Source organism: Anoplolepis gracilipes, chromosome 16 (assembly GCF_047496725.1).
Source record: "Anoplolepis gracilipes chromosome 16, ASM4749672v1, whole genome shotgun sequence".
Classification (NCBI taxonomy): domain Eukaryota; kingdom Metazoa; phylum Arthropoda; class Insecta; order Hymenoptera; family Formicidae; genus Anoplolepis; species Anoplolepis gracilipes.
In genome coordinates this window covers 1,613,180-1,637,386 of record NC_132985.1, presented here as the reverse complement: position 1 = coordinate 1,637,386, position 24,207 = coordinate 1,613,180, and the positions used below count along the sequence as shown (strand labels likewise).

Sequence of the window (24,207 nt, the reverse complement as noted above, 5' to 3'; positions counted from 1 at the left end):
ATATACTTACTTGTGTTTGATGTAGCGAAATAAAGTCTCTTTTCTCTTGACTTAAATCATCTTTTTTTTCTTATTTTTAATCTTTATTTTATATTTTTATTTATTTAATTTTTCTCCAATTATATTTCATGCTATTTTAATGTTTGTACTTTCTTTACGAGAATTTCATTACATTATCGGTGTCGTATTTTTTTACTTCCTCAACAGTAACGTATAAATCTTGGCACGAGCCAAATGACAAATCGATCAATTTATCAAATCGTGACATAATTTTCAAGTAAATTCGCCGATAAAAGTGTATCAATGCGTTCGCGATATGTGCGCGCGAGAGGCCTTGTTTTCGTTGCAACTTTCGCTACCGTCGAGAGTTGGATTCATGTCAAACTTCGTTCCTATTAACTTTACCCTCGACTCATCCTTGATTTATGAGCGTGGAAACGCGGAGATGTGCCAAGAGTAGTGGCACAGCAGGGCACGATGGGACCGCGGAATAAAGCGAGATTTACGAGAGATTCGTATTCAAGAGAATGGAAAAAAACTGGTAGCATCGTTAACAAGACTTACAATTTTTCGTACCTAACATAAATTGCCTATTCTGATTATGGTAATTTTTATGAAAAACATGGTACTTTTTTATGGAAATAATATATATATATATATATATAATTTATATAAACTAGAAAAATCGTTGTGTAATACAAAGAAATGAAGAATTGACACTACTTGTCGATAATTGATAAACTGAAAAGTAAAATTTCAAAATTGATTATTTCTAACAATAAGATATGCTCTTTCTCTCTATTAACAATGATAATCGTTACAGTGTTTCTTTACACAACTGCGATAACAATACGGGAATATCAATGCAAGCTGTCGCGATTCTGACAAGTGTCGCTACATATAATATTTAGAAATTGGAATTAATATGATATCAAATTTTTAACTTGTTTCAACAATTTTTCAACCATTTTTCCGCTTGTCAGACAATTTTTTCGCGGTAAAGTTAATTTAATTTACTATTTATCCATATTTTTTTCATTTTCTAATCATAAATACGTAAAAATATATAAAACAGAGCGAGAGAGAGACTAAATCAGCTCTGAAATTTTAAATGAAATATCTACTTCCAACCGTGCACGAAATTTGCGGATACCGCCTCGTTTCGACATTTTAGGATCGCAAAGTAAATCGCGCCGAGAACGTCATTGCGTCGACTTTTAACGTCGTGCTTACCACGTTTCGCGCAAACGACGTCGACAGGAGAACGCCAGATCGGCGAACAATTTGCAGCCGGTCGATGTTGTCGCGCTTTCGCGACGACGAAACGGTTGACAAATGACGTGCTAATTACGCATTAATATCACCAACGAGCGGCTGTCGCGCCGACTCGTTGAAAGACCGTTTCCTAAATGCGCGATATAAATTGCGGCTTTTTGTAAAGCCCGCGTGGGACATCGCTCCTCGTTGACTCCACGGGGCCTAAATAGGTCCGTGAATGAAATCACAAGACGGGGGGCACATTCATGAAATTTAACAGTTGGATCTAAGTAGGGGCGAAGAGTGAAAAATAAATGACACGTAAAAATCAACGAGAAGATAAGAGCGTGAAATAAAGCACAGCGATAATTTCAATGCGGAGCTTTTTAAATGGAAGAATTCCATGACTTCAAGGAGATACATATATATTATTTGCGAATCGTTAATTAAATTATATCGGCCATAAATTACCCACTTTTCTCTCGGAAACAAGAGTGTTTTTATCCGCGATTGCACTTTTCAAGGGCGAGAGCCGCGCGTGTTTTTATCGAAACGCATCTTCCCATCGCGATAAAACTAACGGTTACACACCACTTCTCGGCCCATAAATCTAAAGACGGCGATATAAAAAGAAGGATATTAAACCATGTCGCATGTTCGATAGTGCGCAGTTTGTCCGTTTTTATTATCGTCCCGGATGTGTACGATCAGGAGAGATCCGTGTGAGAGATTCCGTGGAACTTGTACAAATGGAAGAGAGGGGAATGCGAAAAAAAGAGCTACGCCTTTGTCCGATGTGCACTTTATGGCGAACTACTTTACTCTAGCGGAACCGCGTTAAAAATGAATAATTGATTGCATGCATGACAGCCCCCAGGGAAACTTAAAGCAACGAGGGGAAAAGGAAAGGGAAGTACATCAACGAGATACGAGACCGCAACGAGTAAGCTGTGTCGAACGCGTTTCGTGAATGAACCTTATATGGAACAATCTCGAGGGACATTAATAAACGATAACGGTGCTGAGAGAAGAGATTAAGCATTTTAATAAATAATTTTCGAATCTTAATCCTTTCGACAAAAAAAAAAAAAAAAAAAAAAAATAGAGAGAGAGATCGATTAATCTAATTAACTATTTAGCGATTTTCCGCACAATTTTCACAATAAAAAATGATTAACATTTAATGCGATATCTCTCATTCCTCATTGTGTCAGCGACTCTTATTTTTATTTACGTAATTCCTTCCTAAAAATGCACATGCACGATTCTCGACCTTCGCGCGGATCTTTCTTAGAGAAAGTAGATTTCTCGCTTACACGTCCTTCCGTTCCTCTCTCGGATACAGGACTGTATTTACGACGTGACAACACGTGCTACGATGCCGTGTTCACGAGTCGGCCCTGGGAGAACATCGAGTTTATCGAGGTAATAACGACGACACGCCGGGGTCACATCCGTGGCCGCGGCTCGTTGCCAAATATCTGAAGTGTCCTCTCCCTCCTATGCTCGAGGGGGACAAGTCCGGATGAGGAATGGGCGCCGACGACACTCGACGAGCGCGCGCGCGCGCGCGCGCACGTATGTACATGTATACATACACGATTATATACCGAGGATGAGAAGTGGCTCGTCGTCTGCGGACGACAGGCCGCAACTGCATATACATATGCATCGACAATATCCACTACACATGCATGCGCCAACTCGTGAAACTAACGACGCCGTCGACGACGCCGATCATATCTCCCGGGCGGCTTTTTCCGCGCGGATTTTCTTTTACACGTGTAATCTCGCACGAGAGGTGAAATTTGCCGGGATTTACGGTAAGAATTTACGACACGGCACGTATATACGTGTGCGTGTGCTCTACGACCTACGATCTTTTGCGATACTCAGAAATAATGTCATATTTCTAAAATACAATTCGCTTCGTAAGGGGGGTGTGTATCTAATCTTATTTAGAAAATATTTCGATTAATTTACGGCTGTGTGCTATATACAACCGTGTTGATATCTCTCTTCACAAAATTATTCCAGGATTATCATGTCGTCGTTCGCGTAAAGCTTTGTACCGAATCGCTCGCTGCTAATTTATTATCCGTAAAGAGAGACGTTTGTCGCGGGCTGAATAATGGTGATATCCGTGATATCCGACTACACCTGACATTGAATCGTTATACAAGATTATATGAGAGAGAGAGAGAGAGAGAGGGGGGGGAGAGAGCGAGAGCGCGTCACATATTTGCGTATGCACGTACATACATAAACGTGTGAAACTATCATTATCCATAACGTGCATATATACGTGAAAGAGAAGTGGTCGGTATCTGCATACGACAGGCTGCAACTCTCCATAGTATCGTTCTCGATGGTAATTCGACGGTATGCAAAATGATGACAATATCAATTCCCGTGACACATTCGAATGAATAATACGCTCCGCTCGCTCCGAGATACGTAACGCGTATTTTCCGCATTTTTCAACGAGAGCACCCTCGTCATCGCTAAAAGCATGGCAGTTTCCGCCGTGAGAAAGAAAGGCAGAGGATTGTTGAATGAGTGCAAAGCATGATGAGAAAGAGAGAGAGAGAGAGAGACAACGAAGGGATTCGAGAATCCGAAAATCCGCGAATCGTAGATCCTCGTATATATATATTTGAAAATCTATAAATTTATAAATCCATAGATTTGTGGAGCTATATGTATAAATAAATGACAGACGTGAATACAATCCATAAGTCTCTCGACCCACAGATCTCTTGGTTTATAGATTTCAAACACTCGATACATCGTAAGAGATATAAATACTAAAAGAGATAAATTAAATGTCTATATAATTAGAAAATTTATCCGTAATTTGAATTTCAAAATTAAAAAGATATTCTTGATATATATAAGAATATATAAATTTGAAAATTTCTAACAAAACAAAATGTTTTAAGATTTAAATTTACATCTTTTTAAACGCGAGTAATGTAAAACACCACGAACAGCAATAAAAGTATTTGGACAATTAACTCTGCAACTGATGAAGACGCATCTATTACACTTGCATATGGGTTGCATATCGCAATCGAAACGTTAACAAATATATGATTTGTCGTTATAAGAAAAAGAAAGAGTGAAGAAAGCAAGACGAAGGAGAAACTCTACGGCTACTACGTCAAACAATTAAACAACGTACACACATGCATATGAGATGCGTGCGCGAGAAAGAGAGAAAAGAGGGGGAGGGGAGGGGGGGAGAAGACCACCTGCATGTGACAGGTCGAAGCTGCAACTGCGCGACGGTCGTCATATCTGGTACACGTGCATCGGATCACCATCGACCACTGCAACGCAAAAGGATGTACGCGGTGATAATCATCGCGATAATATATATAATGATAATAATAATCGATGCGCGTCGCGATTCGCGATCGATCGCGTCGTCGTTTCGAGAAGAGGAGCTGTCTCATCTTTTTTTCTCTCCTTTTTTTTTTTCTCTGACGCGCAAATGCACTATAAATGGCTAACGGACGGAAACGAACGTACGAAGCAAAAAAAGAAAAAGTGCAGCGTAAATTGAGCGTTATCTGTGATAATCGAAGCGACGTTCAGAAAAACACTGCGATTGTCAAACTTGTTAGAAAATCAAGTAAAAAGTTATTGATCGATTAAAGATAGTAGCATGTGTAGCTAAGAATGTGTTACTTTAATATTTAAAAAATTATTTTATTTTTGTATAAAAGAGAGAGAGAAAGAGTTCCATAAATATATTGCTAAATTCAAAATATATATAACGTTCTGTCAAAAATTACAACATTGTTCGGCAAAACTGTGTGCTGCCTTGTATAAAGTTTTTATACCACGCAAAATTGTTAAATGTCAATATCCGATGACACCTACGATCGTCAGCTGTTCGAGATAAATGATATCACCACGTTACAATACGAATCGTGTACCTCGTACATTTTTTACGCTCTCATATCGATGTCATTTTTTGATCCAAAAATACATCAGTTATATCACTTTTAAACTCACGACAGTTTTCCTCTCAATTACATTAGACCATTCGTATAAATTGATGGTATCTACATTCCCGAACATGTCTTTTTCTCAATTATTGAGTTATTAACTACAAGAGATTTATTGTATTCAAAGTCAAAAGTTTATCGCATCATGGGTTAAATTAAGTTTTTTTTGAACCATCTGAATTGGACACTATGTCTGTGAAATTAAAAATATTTTCCGCGACAGGACGAATGCAAAAAAAAAAAAAAAAAGCAAAGAAGATAGGGATCTTTTATCGCGGTTTATCCTGCCATGAATCGATTTCCGCACGCAAATGGCGCGGCGGCAATTTCCGCGCGAGAGAACTTCCGCCAGCGCGCGGAAAACTTTCGCTCGCGAATTTATTCCGCTGAAATAGCGATTTGTAGAAAGCGATCTCGCGATCAAAGAGGCCGAAATTGTCACTGAAAATCGCGATCGTGATCGGATTCGTTGTTCAAACGCGAAATCTGTATTTTCTGTTTTGTTGAAAATTTATTTTAGAAAAAGATCCGACATTCCTTCCAAAATATTCCACCAAAAGCCAAAGAATATAAATATTCTGGATAATTCTTTTACATTCATTAGCTTCAACAATTTTATCATAATTGAAAAAATTCCCCCACGAAAAATTCACGGATTTATCAGCATTTATATGTGATAAGATTAATAACGAGAATATATTCATTCCAAGATCTTTGATATCAGCGATATCATAATTTCGTTATTGACCAACTTCATCGAAACTTTAAAGAGCAGACAGTGCATATACTCAAGACATCGCAAATCCCATAAAAATCATATATTACCATCCGGCGATCGTAACATCCGTTCGCTTGATGTCTTTTCAACGCGAAAATTCGATCGGGTGGCACATGTTGAGAAGCATATTAAGAAAAGTCGACAGTAACGATGACGCTATAAGTGATAACGTGTTATCCCACGACAAAATCCCGCCGCGAAGTCTCGCACGCGTACGCGATGTTAAAGTAAAATCCCGGGCCGTAAACCTCCATTTGACTGTATGTGAGATGCGCCAGGGGAAAGTCTCGTGAGAAAAGTCTCGCCGATAAAACGCCGAATAACTGCGACCTGGTAACGGTGCCCAACACGTCGGGAATGCAAGTCGTCGATAAATCGTCGCGCCGTTCGATTTTGTGCATAATCGACATCTATATATAATTACAAGATACAATTAACAGATAGAACGACGTTTTTCACGCGCCCGTAATTTGTTTTTTAATTAATTTCATATAAAACTTATTGCTTTTTTCTCTTACACACATGTACACAGACAGATAATAAAAAACTTCCAAAAATCATATGTCTCTTCAAATAAATTTCTGATACAATATGTATATAAAGCGGAACAAAAGCTGCACAGAAAAAAAGATTATTCTTGTTTCGAAAATATCTTTATTCGCGACATGTAAATTTTGAAACAAAATTATGTAGCTTTTTTGAAACTTAATTAATATAGTTCTACCAAAAAATATTATTACTGGAAAATAATTTTTATATAGAGAAAAAAACGTTGGACAAATAGTATATGTATACTCAAACAAAAAAATTATTATAATAAAATTAAAAGCTAATATTATGTATATAAATAAATATTATAATTATATATAATAATATTAAAATAATATTGCTTATACATATGTGAAATAATGATCGCGTTAACTAAAGTATATATGTTTTAATTTAATACTAATTTTTTTCTGTGTGGTTAACGACGTGCCGCAAATAATTTTTCAGAATATACACCCGGCGGTGAGAAGAGTTATGTGACTAAGCTTAACGCGGTAATTTAGGATGACGCGTTAGCGTTTCGTGCGCCCAGCTTCTAGGATTCAATTATTTTACGCTCGAGTCCATTATTCCCCTTCCTCCCCCTTCGCAGCCCCCCTTGATATTACAGAGGGCGGGATGCGGTTTTCGTGATGAACAAAATCGCTTGTAAATTCGTTGCTTCTCAACCACGGCACCGTCGTTCCTGTCATCGTTTTCGTCGTTATGCCTACGATCTAGATCTTAATCCGTCACGCGGTTAACCAGAATTTAGCTCGCTGTATTACATTGACTTACAATAGCGTGACTTAGGGACGGCACGCGAGATTAACGTCGCTTTTATGATTCTCGAACGGTCTGTTTATATCATTAATCTCAGATTATCGTCAACCAGAACATTGACAGGATATGGAGCTGTTAACTGAAACGTTCTCCGCCTGTTTCCGTCTCGCGAGAGTCAATTTATGTAATTATAAAATCGCAGTAAAAGACGCTTTTTATAGACTTGACGTTATATATATATAATCTCATTACATTTTCAGAAATATATAAAAACATTTTAAAATGTTATAATTAATATCACTTGTTTTAATTAGCTGCAGTCTATATATCTACTATACATACATACTTGTGTTATATACAATACCTGCTGGAAATTTTATATTGCATAAGATTTTCTCTTCAAACTAAGAGGCTTCCCATTTCATAGACATTACATATACATACCCGTTATATATTTCATACTGTTTAAAAATTAACGCCAAGCCTTAATTTCCCGTATAGACTATCGCTCGCTGGCCGGCCTTATTAAATATCACAACAGGATTTACGTTGTAGCTTAAGAGAAAAGACAAAAAAAAGAGGTTTTTTTTTTTTTAAGCTGTCGGACTAACGAAACGAATTATCTCGCTCGCTTTGGATCGTCACGGAGGAAAAAGCGGAGCGAAAGGATTCGAGAGGAGAGTGGGTGCTCATAAACAGCCGAGGTAAAGCGGCGTTAACCGTGACGAGAATCTCGCGTAATTCTCCCGAGATTGAAGAGATTCCGGGTCTTCTCCTGCGCGGTCGGCCGTTTGTAACAACGTTGCATCTTCCACGAATGAAGGCGCATCCCACGATTTAACCGAGACATCCTTCGTGCGCCCTGTGTCCGTCTCTAACCATAAGAGCGGGCAATCAGACGAGAGTCTCGTCTGACAAACAATAGCTCGCCCGCCGTTGATTAGACGAAAGGTTGACGAATCTCTGTACATGCTTTGATCTCTCACCTACAACGCAATTAGCTCGGTACAGCTTATAAATAATATATTTATATACATGTCCAAACTAGCAATCAATACTGTTTTCCCTTTAAAATAAGATCGTACAAAAAAAAAATATATATATATATATATATAAAATTATTTTTTCTTTAAGAACAATATATTTTTAATTTCTAAAATATTTATGCAATAAAATAAAATTTGGATATTTAGATATAATTCATTTTGAGAATCATTACAACGAGTATAAAAATGACAGAAATGTGCACTATTTGTTACATTCTATATAAAACGATTAAAATTGGATAGAACGTAGTCTAAAAAAAAACATAATAATACATGCCAAATAAATCGCCACTATTATCGATGTGAAATCAAGCTATTTAATACGGCAAATTATTTTGGTAGAGCTCGAAGGGGGAAATCACGTCTCGTACATGACTTGTCTCGTATTATACTTACGCTCCGCCGATCGTGATAAAACCCGTTTCTGCCCGTACAATGTCTGAATTATACCCAGTCCTTTCTCGTTATAGCTGAATTGACTTAATCGATACACCTTCATAAAAATTACAACGCCCGACGTACGAGCCTGATAAAATTAATTTAACGGATGCGACCATTATGTGCGCCATGAAAAGAAAAGTCGATAACTATTGCACTACAGCCAGAGAACGAGACAAGCGAGACTGCACGATAAGTTCGATTGAATTCAATTAATTGCGCCTACCGCTCGATCTAATATCCACTGTATGATTATCGAAAGCATCGAAAGATCGAGAATTCATTTCAAAATATGTGGCGCGCAAAAAAAGAACATAAATGTATAGAATCTTATAAATACTATCTTACACGTTTGCATTACATTCAATATACACACACACATTTACATTTTCATAACAATTTATGTTAATTTTATTTTGTCCTTGATTTTTATTATTTGTGCGTATATGATTTTCTAGCAACATTGTTAATGATGAAAAATAATATTGGCTATTCCAAAATCAAATTTAATTAATTATATTAATAAGTATTGATAAAATTTAAAATAAATTATTAATTATTAACAAGATTAATAATAATTTCAATTTTATTTATACATCATTTTTATCTTTCATAAATCCAATAGTTATGCCTATCTTCAAAAATTATTATTTATAATTCAACCAAAAATTATCAAACATTTATCTGCTCCCAGTTGCACAAGACTGTTTAAAAGAACATTTTGTTACTTGATTAAACCTTATCAAGCTGCAGACAGCTGCAACAATCGATTACCAATGGGACGATTGCAACGCGTCTATTCTACTATTTGCATGACAGTTACAAGAGAGGAGCCTCGACGTTAACAGTATCTGCGAAAGATACATCTGTCCTTTCGACGGGTATCAGACTGCATCGTTGTTGGTTCGTGGATCGATACCGAAGATAGATGCAATTATATTCGCGATAAAATGATCTCAATTAAGGACACCGCGGCCTAACTTGTCTGTCGATCCACTTATACAGTTTACTGGATACATCGCAATATCAATTATATTGTGCAGTATAATTATTGAGCACTCTTACAACAAATATATCAAAGTAATCATTTTTTTAGAATAGTTTAAAACTATGTACGACCGCGTATGAAGATATTTTATAAACTTTATTTTAAAAAAAACAAAGCAAAAGATTTCATTTACAATTAGATAAAATAACCGTATTTTTACAGTATTATATAGTTTGTTAATTATACTCAGACTAGGTTAAATTTTTTTATTAAAGTGTAATTCCCTTTTAAAATTATCTAAAGGTTTTATTACCTATTTAAAGATTTAAAGACTAACTTATTCGAATTTTTAAATCTGTACCGTTCCCATCGCAAAAACTATAATTAGCTTGAAAACAAATATTCCTTCTTTGGTTTGGTGTTATATATGGTATGCGGTTGAAAGAAAATAAAACAAAATATTTAGAAAATTCTGTATAATTCAACCCTGCTTCACATTTCGGAGAAGCCATTGGCCATCGAGCGCAGAGATTACAACGCACCGAGTCATTGTAACACGTTCGGGCAGTTTCATAATCTCTCGCATAAATTTCAACGGCAAATAAATAGTTGCACAGAAATGTGATTTGAAGATAACACGGTAAGCGCTTGAATAATGTAATCAAAAAGACTATGAAAAATGTAGCAAACAGTAGATAATTAGTAAATAAAAATTAAACGTATGTATGTATAAAAAAAATAACAATTTAAATAAAAAAATTTATTTGTCAAAATAAAGTATATAATTTGTATAAAATATATTAATGTAATAATTATTAATTAAAATTGTTGAAATTTTTACTGCATAAAAATAACAATAGATATAAAATTTTAATAAAATTTTTTCAAATTAACAATTAAAAAAATACTAATTTAAAATTGAAAGGTTATCTAATGTGATATCATTTTCTTTCCAATACTTTTTTTTTTCTTATTATTTGTTTTCAATTAAAGCATTGAACTTAATTTTACGCTTGCGATGACACATTTTACCGCAATCGCCCTACATTGCAAAAATAAACCGCGATGAGTGTAAATTTTTTACAAAATTAAAAAAAATTTGAGGAAAAAAGATGTAACTCTGCAAAAAAAGAGAGAAAGAGATGTGTATCTGCGAGATTTCATTTCGAGACTTTCTCGGGGTCTCTTCTAACTAAAAGTGCCGTTAAGATCGCGCCTTTTTCCGCTCTTCTTCCTGAAACACCCGAAAGCTGTACGGGCGGCAACTAGCTTCATTAAATAAGCTGACAACTTTTTTCTCTCTTTTAAGGACAGTAGGCAAACTTATAATCCAAACAATCAACAAGCGTATTTGCTGTCGCAGAAATTGCAAGAGTGTTTTTTATTCACATTAAAAGAGAGAGAGAGAGAGAGAACGAGAAAGATAGTTTTCAAAAAAAAATGTCGAATTTTCAGAATAATTATAATGATTCGCGATGAAACGAGAGCGATAAGATGCGAGAAAAGGCATTTCGAGAAAATTATATGAATGCGGCGAACTATAATCTCGAGATTATAACGAAGTAGTTCGCAACTATAGTAAAACTCCAAGAGGGAATCTTTGATATAGAACAAACTATCGTGCATCGCATCCTCGTTTAAAAAGTTAAAAATCTATTCTACTGAAAATTATAGCTTTCTCTTTTCAAGTGTGCGGAATGATTGTTAAAGTGTAAATTTGGCAGCCTAAATGTATAGAAATATAAATCGTACAAAATAAAATAACGATATAGATTTAAAAAATTATACAATAATAAATTATCATATCAATATTAATTAACTTTATAAACATTGCTACTCAAAAATATAATCTAAGACATGTAATGTATATTTAGTAATCAATATTCTTATTTTAATATATTTTAAATAAACTCTCTAATATTTGAGAAATAATATGATAATGATTATCAATTCTAACAAAAAAAAAAATTAATTTCAATGTAATTGTAAATTGCATGGTTTATACGATACGTGCAACATTATTCAACTGTGTACGTAACGTTTAATTTTTCCTAAAAGGATACTATCGGTTTTCATTACTTGCCTCTCTATATTATTCTAATCAATTATACATGGAAATTGTTATCAGTTGCTATCGTAACAAAGAAAAAAAAAAGACGGAAAGTTATTTCACTACGATCGATAAATAAGAAAAAAAATGTTTAATAATGTATTAGCAATTCCGTTAATACACGCAAATTATCGTGACGCTCTCGTCGAATGATATAGTCAATTAAACAGAATAAAAATAGATCGTGCGAAAATAGCTACGCGAGTTGTACAATATAACGAAAAAAAACTCGAGAATTCTCTCATACGAAGTCTTTAATAGGGATATTTGTCGCGGAAGCGTCAAGTGCGATCTTAATGCGTCAAAATTGTCGCGCAAACAAAGTCTGCCAAAGTCCCTGTCCAATTTATGCGTTTCAATGGTGCAGGCAACGTGCCATCCATGTTCCATAAACGATACATCAATATTCATGCGTTAGAAAATTCGCGATTAGCCGGCATGAAAATCTATGAGCAGGAAAAAAAACTTGCTCGTTTTCAATGTTGAATTGAGAGCGGACAAATACAATAGTGTACACGCACGGATCATAGATTATTAATCTAGCTCAAATTAATTGTAAAATGCTCCCACGTGCATGATAAACGTTAATCTCTTCCGTTAAATCTCGTTGGGCTCCCTATTAATCCGATAATATTTATCTACAATAAAATTAGCGACGTTCTAATTTGGAATTTTGCTAACTGTACGATTTATTTTAAGACTTCTCTGTGGCCTTTTCAAAGTGAAAATTTAACGACTAATGGGAAGACAAGAGACGCTAAAATAGACTTAAAAATAACTCGGCGAAAATCGATTCACGACCATTATTTTGCCGCTTGGGATTTGATTGCAAGATCATCTGATCCTCGTGTATTTTTACGCTTCGCCGATGGGAGGAGGAAGAGTTGCGCACGAAGATTTAGCCGTCATATTTTCCTATTCCTCAAGAGAGTCTAAGAATGCTCCGGTCCATATATCACTCGACCGTTCTCGAATATAAGGGGTTACTTTAAAAATGCACATACGTGCATGCACAGGATAGGGCGGACTCGCTGCTTGACCTTTGCCACTCGCATTCATACAATCACGCAGTTTAACTCAGTCGATAAGCCTCTCGCAAAATTATCTGGACCACCAATAATCTGATATGTGTTCTGTATTTGTCAGAATGTTTTGGAATTTTCAAAAATACAAAGTATATCGCTCAATTGATAAAAGTTATACAAGATAGTTTATACAATATATAAACTATATTCCTGGCGAGTAATATTTTAGCCAATTTCAGTGGCCTTTTATAAAATAAAAGTCACTTGTAAAATATAGCTCAAGTTTTCTGCTAAGTGTTAGGAGTAAGAAGATTAAAAATATCGTAAGAGTTGAAGAATGATGAAAAAGATGCCTTCCTCGCGATTAAACTTGCTTCATAATTGGACTTTGTCAATAAAATCTTTCATCCCAACGATCATGCGATCACGACCCTGTTGCGTGGGAAACAATAAAAGTACTTAAATCAGCTCGTCGAAACTTCACGACGCGACGTAAAAATTGAACGTTTATATACATTTAGAGTATGCTCCCGAAAGAAACTTTAGTTACTTAATACGCGCATAAACTTATCTCGAATGGACTTCGTCTGTACGTCGGGAAAGTGCGGTACTTATTTATCTGCGCAAAAGCTTTTCTAAAAAAAATCGCATTTCACGTCTCATAGAAATTCTCATATTTTTGCAAAATAATTTTACACGGTTGCGAGAGTGATAAATTTATTCGAAAAATTTCATTTATTATAAAAGTCTACTAAATAAATAGAAAATAATATAATAATATAATTTAAAAAAGAAAATGTGTGCATGCTCCAGAAAGAGAAAGAGAGAGAAAGTAGCGGTTAAAAAAAAAATATATATATATATATATATATATATATATATTTCCATCTATCGATATTAAAATACTAAGATCGTCGGGATCGGCAACCTTTTACGAATCGACAGTAGCCACCAGATGACAGGATTATAGGGATACTGCTGGTCATCCCATCGATTCAATAAGTGATAAATATGACCGCCATACTCGGCATGTAAGCCACACGTAATATCCTCTCTCCGCGATGCCAATACCGGTTTATATCATAATTTTTTCATCTTTTAAGATGGCGCAAGTAGAATCAGGTCATAATAGGATTTCTGCTCGAAGGAAGGATACTACTACGGATCTCTACTATATACCGCCAATGGTTCCTACAAAACGAGAATGAGAATGAAAGAGGATAGAAAAGCGAGAGCGGATGAGAGATGAGCTTTATTAATGTCATTATGCAAGCGCTTTTCCGAGTGTAATATATGAAAATACAGTCGTTTGTAAACAATTTTGTCATTTTTCCACCTGCATAGAATTGAACGAGATGCAATTAACAAGCATGTTAATGATATTAATTCTAACGCGCGAGCATTACTATTCATATTAATATACATATATAAAAAAAAGAAAAACTAAGTATGCATCGCAAAATCAAGATAAAGAAATATGATGGGCAAAATGACATATAATTTACACACATATTCCGTACATATTATACGGTGAAATTTTTTCTCTTCCTGCTCTTCTCTATTTTTTGAAATAAATTCAACATATAACATAGTGTGTAATACAGTTTTTTTTTTTTTTTTTTTTTTTTACCACTTTCTCAATTACCGAACTTTGATAACGAACCGTCTTTCTCAATTATCGAACTTTGAAACAAACCATCTCCTCAATATTATTTTCTTTAAAGCGCGCTGATAAATCCATGATAATTTAATTCTGAATAAATTATAGTCCAACAATCACTTATAATTAATTCTTTATAATATTAATTGTTAATAAAATCTATACATAGTTTCTATTACTTTAATATCAAGTATTTTAATATGTATATATAATTGTTATAATTGATTAAAACAACTTTTTAATAATTTTTCTTTATAATAAATCTCTGTTCCGCGAGAAAATATTTATCAAGATTTTAGTTAGATTATTTTTAAAAAATAATATAACATTATTAAAATATAATGATATAAAGTTATCAATAGAAATATGAATGGATAAGCTATCAAAAATTAGAATAAAATTAGATAATATAAAATTATAAAATTATATACAATTAATAATCATTAATAAAATTACATACAATAATCATCAACGCATTATATACAAAATAGTCCATCAACTCCATTATACACCATTTTCTAAAGAATTATTACAAATATCGATATAATTTTTTTATATTTTTTCATTAAAAATTTTTTTTAATTTTATCAAACAAATCTTTCATATTATGAAGTAGAAAAATACTATATGGTAAAATTAAATTTTAAATTTACTGTTAACAAAACAAGAAAAGGGCAATTAAAATTTTCATATATTTTTTAATTATCAGAAAATGATTTTAATTGTTCATATATTTATATTCGTTCTTTAATATACATTTCATGTTTATATAAATGTATATATACATAAAATATAATCTTCATAAATCCATTATCTCCAAATTAAAATTAAACATAATGTAGTACTCACCAGCACGATGCGCAGCAGCAAAGTTGTTGTAACAAAAGATGATGTATTGTTGATCACTGAAACAAAAATATCCAAATTGGAGCAAAATGTTTGTTATAATATAGAAAATAATTATTGCATTTAAATAAATATTTAATTAATAAAAAAACGAGTACACAAAGACATGAAAAGTTGTAAAATTTTGCTCACCTTACGTTGCTTCGCCGTTGCCTGATGCCACCCTGGGCCTCCTCTTCCACTCTTATTTGTCCTTCATGGCATTCATGTGATTCTCACTCGCGAAAACAGGGTTAATTACAATTGCGCGCGCACTATGCACCAGAATACGACACTCCCGATCACTTTATTATATTACGCAAACAATAAAATTAAAGCTACGAATACGAAGCTGCGAAAATCGTTCGTCCTGATTCACATTAAAAAATAAACGTTACATCAAGATTGCTAATGATATAGAGCTTGTATTTTGAGATAATTTTACTATTTTGATTTATGATATATGTAAATACATATACGAGTTAAAATTAGAGCTATGATTATTCAAAATATCGCAGAATATAATATTCGAATCATCGTTACTTTACCGACAAAATTTCGATTAAATCCACGCGAAACACGCGTTTTAATAAATATATACCAATGTATAAATTTTGTATAAATATTATGTATAAATTTTTGCCGGATTTGTGCCACGCAATTAATAAAATATGTTAATTATCACTATGTTTATTAATAAATGCGTCGCGACGCTCGCCCGAGAGAGACTCGAAAAGTTTGTTCCGCGTCTGCCAGGTTTTATCACTGATCGAATAAATCAGAAATATTGACAAGTTCACCCGGATATCGCTATGAGAATTGAATTAATGGCCAATTAAGACGCGATGGATCGTCCGAAAACATATAATCGAAATACAATATTTCACGCGCAATTGATTTTCAACGCACAAATCCCGCGAAATTTGCGCATTATTAACAAAACGGGCCGATGTCTGTATCACGTTACTATTCATTATTTAAATCACTCGGTGCAGCGATCCGTGTATCACTTCGCGCTCTCACAATAACGAGCTAATTAGATAAATCGGCGAAAAAAATTTCAAGAGTGCGATATATCCGAATCCAAGAGCGCCGTTAAAAAGATAATTACCGCTGTAGAACGAATGGAAAATTCATAATCTTTATCCTTTCACTTCGATTTCTACGTGAAATGTATTATTAGTCGAACGAAATAATCGTGCTCCGATAAGTAGCTGTTATTGTTAGAATGTTTACGCGAGTCGTGTCTTTCCTTTCTGACCTTCTGTCCTCTGCTGACAATGAGATAAATACCACGGTTCACACGAGTCATGTGAACTGCGAGAGTTGATAATATCGCATACACACGTACTGCAGTAATCTTTACTCATTCACTCGGAAAATAATCGCCTTTCGATGAATAATACAAAGACGCGTAAAACTATGTACTCGCCAACCCGCCAACTCGACTGCTGCTGCTCAACTATAGCGCTATTCCCACCAGCTACCGAGCTACCGAGATCGGTTTTAGCATCACTGCTCTCAGGGCGCAAAATACAACAGAGACGCGTATCAAACAACACGCACTTCTCTACGCCGCCTAAACAAAAACAATACCGTGCACCGCGTACTTTAATGTTGATTCTTTGCCACCGTGTAAAATATTTAATCAAATATGTTACATAATTATATTGACAAGTAGATAGTCTCGCGTTATATTAATGTTATGAAATAAATGTTGACAGGTCGGTTTGTTAAATATATAACGACTCGCATTAATATTCGTACACCATAATACTTGAAAAATAATTACTCTGTATATTTATTTAATATTAATATTGATTTAAGGATATTATTATGTTTTTAATTATTTAAAGCATTTAATCTAGTTGTCAAAAATATAAACTTTATTTATTTAATTAAGTATTTTATAAAATAAGAGAACAAAATAATACTTAATTTTTGCGATGCAAGAATTAGACACGATTTTATTTACCAGTTATTGTATGAAAACCTACATTAATTAAATAAATAAAATGTTTTTGACAACTATATCAAATGCTTAAAGTAAATAAAAAATACAATAAATTCCTTAATTTAACATTAAATAAATATACAAAGTAATTGTTTTTCAAGTACAATAGTGGTCGAATATTAATACTAGTTACTGTATTCTATTCTTTGCAATTTTAAATTAATATCGATAGTTTGTTAGTATATAACATATAATAATTATAACATAATTATAAATAATTATAAATGATTGTTAAGTCGTAATTTATTTATGAAAGTAATTATTGTAAATTTATTAACGCATTTCTGCAAAGAAACATTAAGAAAATAACTGTTTTCGATTATCTTTGCTTGCCTACAGAATCGCGATTTACTATCAAAGAAATGATTGAAATAATTATATGTATTACATATTACATATTTGTATGTATATGTGTTACATTTATTATAAAAAATATAAAAAGAACAGAGTGAAACAAATTTCTTGATATTATGTATATAATATATATAATAATATTAAGTATACAAAATATATAGAATGTTTTGTGATCACATAATATTTTAATATCGTATTTATGAAAATTGAAAATTTTATTACAAAAATTTCAGAGATACGATAAAGTTTTTTAAAAAATATAGCATTTAAATTTTCATTAAAGAAAAAGAGTTAAATAATTTTTAAAGGTTAAATAATTTAATACCTAAACATAGATAAAAAGTAACATTAATTAACATCAGTTGATTACTGTAATTAGCATCTACGATAAAAAAATTAAAAGTCGTAATCAGCTGAGCAGAGAACTCAATATTACTTATACTGTGAAAATCAATAATAGATAACAGATTATACATGTTACTGGGTTGAGTATTTGAATTCTATTTCATATCAATTCGTGATCATCATTAATCACGAATGCAATTCGAAAATTATTATGATTTAAATATTATCATATAATTTTCGACTTTAATTTAATTTCTCCAGAATATATATAAAATTAAAATATGTGACGATTATGCGAGACGTCTTATAGAATAGAGATTATATATTTAAGACATATATATTCGGTAAAAATATAACATTGAATAATTACTTATGTAAATTTATTTTTTGCCAATTTTATGATAACCCATATGGCAAAATACAATGTAATTCCCACGCAGTTGCAGTAGATGTCCCCCCTCCCCCCCTCTCTCTCTCTCTCTCTCTCTCTCTATTCATGTTAAAAACAAAACAATAAACAATCAACGAGATGGAATTCTCCTCGTTAGCCGTGCTGTATTTTGTAGAAATGTCAGCAAAGGGTAAATTTGGACAAATTTACTCGGAACGTCGCTCTTAAGAAATAAGATCATTTCGCTCTCAGAAAAGAGGAAACGGGACAAGGCAAGAAGGAGAAGCGCTGACGATAAATTAAATCCGTTTTTAAGAGTATTACTTTACCGCTGGAAACGCTCATTAATGCCAATTGTGAAGGGATTTATTCGCCATGAAATGCATTCCACACACGTCGCGATGTAGTTTGCCAATAGCAATGCGGTAACCTCTCGAAACCAACTGAGGAAATCAATCCGCGCCTCGATCTCACGTAATAAACGAACTGAATTAAACGAACGTGAATCGTATTTACCACAACCGAAAACGCTTTTAATATATTTTCCTGAATATAGCAAAATGATATTGGAATGTAAAAGGATAAATTGATGAAGGGAATAAATTGTATAAAATACCTGAAATAATCGGTCTCTAAAAAATACATAACGCAGCTAATTTATTCCTGCGTAATTATATTTGTTAGTATCTCTATTACACGATGAAGATACGCGCACGATAAAAATACATATTCAAAAACGAAAAGGAAACGACAACAAGAACGAGGGTTTGCCCATGCCATTGTCTATCGGAGACATAATTTTCGCGTAAACTGCGCCGCGGAGGCATAACGTCACTCATTGTCAATTGTTGCAAACTTTACCGTACTCTTGTGCACGACCATCGACAACAACGGCGACCACGATAATGTGAAACAAAGCACGAAGGAAGACGGACGTATTGTTTGTCGTAGCATTAGTTTTAACGCTCGTTGAATGAGAACCGGACCGCGATCACTAATAAGCGACAATTTATGCACCGATGTTATCTGCCGGACAAGAGAGAGAAACATCCGTGTTGGTTAACTCATTCGACGACGACGACAAAGGGCTCGCTTTCCAAGGCGTACGCCCACGATTTACCATTTTGTCGGTCAATTAGTCCCGTATGTCGTAGACACCGGGACGTCTATCGATAGCCCGCGCGCGAGTCGAATAATTCGTCTCGCTGCAATTGACCACCCCCGAAGATTATCTACATAGAAGAGCCCAAGGGAGGAAGATATATATCTTGAATCTTGAATCTTTCCTCTCTCTCTCTCTCTCTCTCTCTCTCTCTCTCTCTCTCTCTCTCTCTCTCTCTCTCTCTCTCTCTCCTTCCTTTCGGATTTATGTGTATGAAGACACGAGGATACCTCCGCCAAATATAGTCCGACTACCAGTGGTTAGTTACGGTTATAAGTATCCAAGAGTTAAAGCTGCGCGACTTGGCGTATTTTGAGATTTATGCGTCTAAAGATGTAGGAAGGAAGAGAGAAAGATCTATATATACACGCGTTTAGAAACGTTCGCGCAGTTTCCCAGTATCTAAGGAGTCTGGCAAATCTTTCTCGGCGAATTCAAATCTCAAAATTCGAAGAACGCATTGCATATATTGTATATAAAATATTATATTATAATCTGCATCTTACATATTATTATATGTAACAGGCTGCGCATAATTTATGCGCTCGCTAAACGGCGAATAGTTCTCTCTTTCTCGCTCTCTCTCTCTCTCTCTCTCTCGTTCTCTCGAAGCTGACAAGAGATCCGAGGATGGAGGGATGCAACGAGTAAATTTACTATATCGCATATTAGACGCGAGCGTGATGTAAACTCCCGGTAACGAGAGAATTCACGAGAATTTCCAACAACTTTGCCCGCGCCGAAGGCTGCGTTGCGATGCGCGAAACTCTTTCGCGTTCTAATCAACGAACGATTTTACGCGCACCTTAATCGCTTAATTGTTCAAATAATTGCGTACGAGCTGTTTCTTCGGCTAAGCACAGATATAATTTCGAAACATAAATTCCAACGAAGCGCGACTGCAAGTTGGCGCGGTGTATTCAAGCAAGATTTTCGCACGTGCGAAACAATATACATTTAAAATATATATATATATATATATATATATATATATATATATATATATATATATATATATATCTACAGTAACTATAGAAATCTCTACAGAGATTCATTGTCAGTGTATTAATGCAGATTGCAGCGAGATATTAAATGTTTTATGACTATAACGAAAACAATGATGACTTTTCTAGATTTATCAAATTGCCAAGAACGGCGCGAAAGAAAGAGATTAATATCTTAATTATTATTCCTATCTAAAATACATTGTGTTTTTCTGTCGACTTTCCAAATTAAAAAAAAAAAAAAAAAACACAGAATTGTTATAAATAGCATGGAAAAATATTGAGCAAATCGTTTAAGATAAATTTATAACTCGCTGTGATATATAGTGCTTTTATTAGAGAAAAAAATTATCATATGCGACAAGATTTACGTAAATGTGTTGTAAATAAATTCAATATAAATTCTCAGATCATTTATAAAGTTACACATTTTTCAAATGTCAAGATACTTACACGAAGAATATTTTACTCAAGTTTATTAAGATCCTAAAAATACTGCATATATTTATATCGTTTTATTTTCATTTAAAGTAGGGAGTAATATCTTTGAAATTGACAAAGCAACGAGTGCGAGTAAATTACACTTGAGAAGCTGAAGGAGCTAAATAGAGAGGAGGTTCCCTGTTTCGCGTAAAATGCATATAAATTAAGTCTCTTACCTTGCAATGGGTGCAGTTGTGGATGACGGAGTATGGCTGGGCGCAATCGTAGCGCGCCAGTACCTCCTCGAACTCGCAATGCAGCCTCGCGGCCAGGGCATCGATGATCAACAGCTTGTCCAGGGTATCGGCGCACTTCCGGCCGCCGTTTAGCACGTTTTCGAGCGGGCCGTCCTTGCCCGGCGCCAGGGCGTGGACCACCTCTTGCTCGCAGCAGTGTCGCAGACGCAGGCTGCTCACGTCCTGATATCGATTCTTTCTCAAATTTGACTTCTTACTCTGACCAGAATCGTCCCTACAGATCTTCCCCTTGTGCGACTCGTCGAGATATGAAAGGCACTGTTCCCGGGCAGTCCGTACGCCCTCCTCCTTCTTTTTCATCTCGCCGTCCCTATCCTCGACCCGCGTTCTCGTCGTTGTCGTCGTCGTCGTCGTCCTCGCCCTCTCAATCATCTCGTTCTCATTACATGGCATCGGACAGTACTTGGGCACCTCCGGTGGACCGCAGCTACCTTGAAGATCGGCCGGCGCTGGTCCCGCCAGATCGCAGGCCGATAGCCAAGGATTCAACTGGTTCACGTCCCAAGTGTACGTTATTTTGTCCAGAGACTCCTCTTCTCGATCCGGATTCTCTCGCTTTCCTCTTCTTCCTTGCTGCTGTTGCTGCTGCTGCTGCTGCTGCTGCTGCTGCTGCTGTTGCTGTTGCTTCTGCTGATGATGACGATGACGTTCGTTATCGGTATTGTAATCGCTACCCTGAACATATTGTTGCGGTTGCTGATGCTGGTGTTGCACGATACTCGTCGACGACGAATACGATGCGTCCGGCGGCGAGGCATTCCCTCGCTGCGTGGGATTCTTGGTGTGCGCGAGGGTCGAGTTCTGCGTGAAGGTTGAGGTAAAGTGACTCGAGGGACTGGTCGAGCACAGCAGGGGCCACGCCAGAAGATATAGCATAAATAGCAGCAGCCTGTAATAACCCCTGCGTGTACGCGACTTCTCCCCTGTTCCTCCTCCTCTCCTCCTAGTAATTGGCTTTTGGAACCAGGCAGTGTTATCGCTACGTCTCCATTCTTTTTCCTTTCTTCGTCCTTGGCCATTAAACTTCTCGTCCACTGTCGGGTGCTCGCAACCGTAATTATCGATGCGTTCGCGATCCTTTCTCTCGTCCAACGACGAGGATGGTAATGCCCACTGATGATCACCTTTAGGCACACCACGATTAATCGTATTCACCTCCGCGCGGATGTAGTCCTCGCGAGACGCGAGGATTTTTTCTTTCGCGTCTTTGTGTTCTCGTTTGTTACTCGGAACACTAACACACGCGTCGTTGTCTTCGTCGTCGTCGTCGTCGTCGTCGTCGTCGTCGTCGTCGTCATCGTCATCGCTTTCATTTTCGGTATGCTTGTCATGGTCCTCTTCGGATCCACCGTGTATCCTTTTTCGCTGGCAACGCGCTCGTCCCTCGGCGTCACCGTCGTCGTCGTCGTCGTCATCTCTATAGGCAGTGTAAGCAAGCACGTCGACGAAAGACACAGTCGAGACAGCCACGTCGGATCTTTCTTCGGGGATGGGTCCTCTCCTCCGTCTTTTTCGCGCCCTTTCTTTTGCTCTTCGCGGAACGGAACGCGGGGCCGGTCGTTGCGGCGTCGTCGACGGACGGTCGACGCAGAGAATACGCGTTCGCGTGGACGGCGCGCCGGCAAGGACAACGTCGCCGTCGCCGTCGCCGTCGCCATCGCCGTCGCCGTCACCGTCGTAATCACTCTCGTCCTCATGATCCTCGTGGCGATCGCGCGTGCGCGCGCGCACCACGCCGCGCGAAGCGGAATCGCGGGGAACGCGAAAGGCAGTGGCAGTTCCGGCTTCCTCATTATCGAGCCCGTCGTGGTGCCAGTGTCGCGCGGTGCCAAATACGTTATCGTCGTCGACGACGCGATCGCGATCGCGATCGCGAATCGATCCGGCGAACGATCTGGACGACGCGGCGGGGCGAACGAACTGTACGCACTCGACGAACGAGACCGACGACGACGACGACGACGACGACGAAGACGACGAAGACGACGAAGACGACGACGACGACAACGACGATGATGAGCACAATTGCTGCTGCTCCTTCTTTTCCTCTCTCTTCTTTTCCTTTCTGCGTTTTTTCGACGTGGGTGGTCCCGTGAATCCGAACGGATCGAGCCGCATGGGCGCGAGGAGATGATCGGGGACGTTAACGTCCCCGAAGTCCTGTCGTCGCGCTCCTCCCCGTCGACGCTTCTCGGCGCGCACGTTTGAAACCGTAGGGTGCAACGTGCTTCGCCTTCCTCCACCCGCCTTCTGCTTGTCGGTGTCGCGCACGCCGGCCGACGACGACGATGATGATGACGGTGACGCGGGCTCGCGGTGGACTCGCGGCGTGGATGATCCGTATTGCGGCCGGACTGCTGCAGAAGGTCCTGCATCGCTGCCACCAAGGCTGAGGCCCGCTCTCCGTTCCCCGATTCCCGACTCCTCGTGCTTCCGGGATGCCGCTCGCGACGCAGTCTGCGACGCTGCTACCGTTACTTCCGCAATACCCGCTGAAAGACGATACTCTTGTGAAACGTGACCGATTCCGAGACCACTTCGCTTCCGAGTGTTTCCTGGCGGATATCTCGGAAGAGATATTCTTACGCCACTCGATAATTCGCGCCAAATTCTTGTCGTTTTTCTTCTTCTCCACTGCGCAGCGACACGCGTCGACGCCTTCCTGGACGGGTAATCGAGTCTC

The 24,207-nt window shown here is 36.7% G+C and overlaps 2 protein-coding genes across 3 annotated transcripts in view; both read right to left on the bottom strand.

The window, feature by feature from the left end:
- Positions 1-17,359, bottom strand: part of Cad74a (cadherin 74A) — a 164,769-nt gene extending 147,410 nt beyond the window's left edge. Inside the window, exons 1-2 of one of the 2 annotated variants that reach the window (XM_072908810.1) lie at positions 15,668-17,359; positions 15,479-15,534 (exon numbers count right to left, since the gene is read on the bottom strand). The gene's annotated coding sequence lies outside the window, so the exon portion shown is untranslated. The remainder of the gene's footprint in view (positions 1-15,478; positions 15,535-15,667) is intronic. The other variant, XM_072908814.1, reaches the window with a different exon arrangement.
- Positions 1-23,642, bottom strand: part of Mid1 (calcium-permeable channel component Mid1) — a 61,528-nt gene extending 37,886 nt beyond the window's left edge. The window contains exon 1 of the mRNA XM_072908816.1: positions 21,444-23,642. Coding sequence (XP_072764917.1) covers positions 21,444-23,642 — 2,199 coding nt within the window. The remainder of the gene's footprint in view (positions 1-21,443) is intronic.
- Positions 23,643-24,207: the final 565 nt, after the last annotated feature.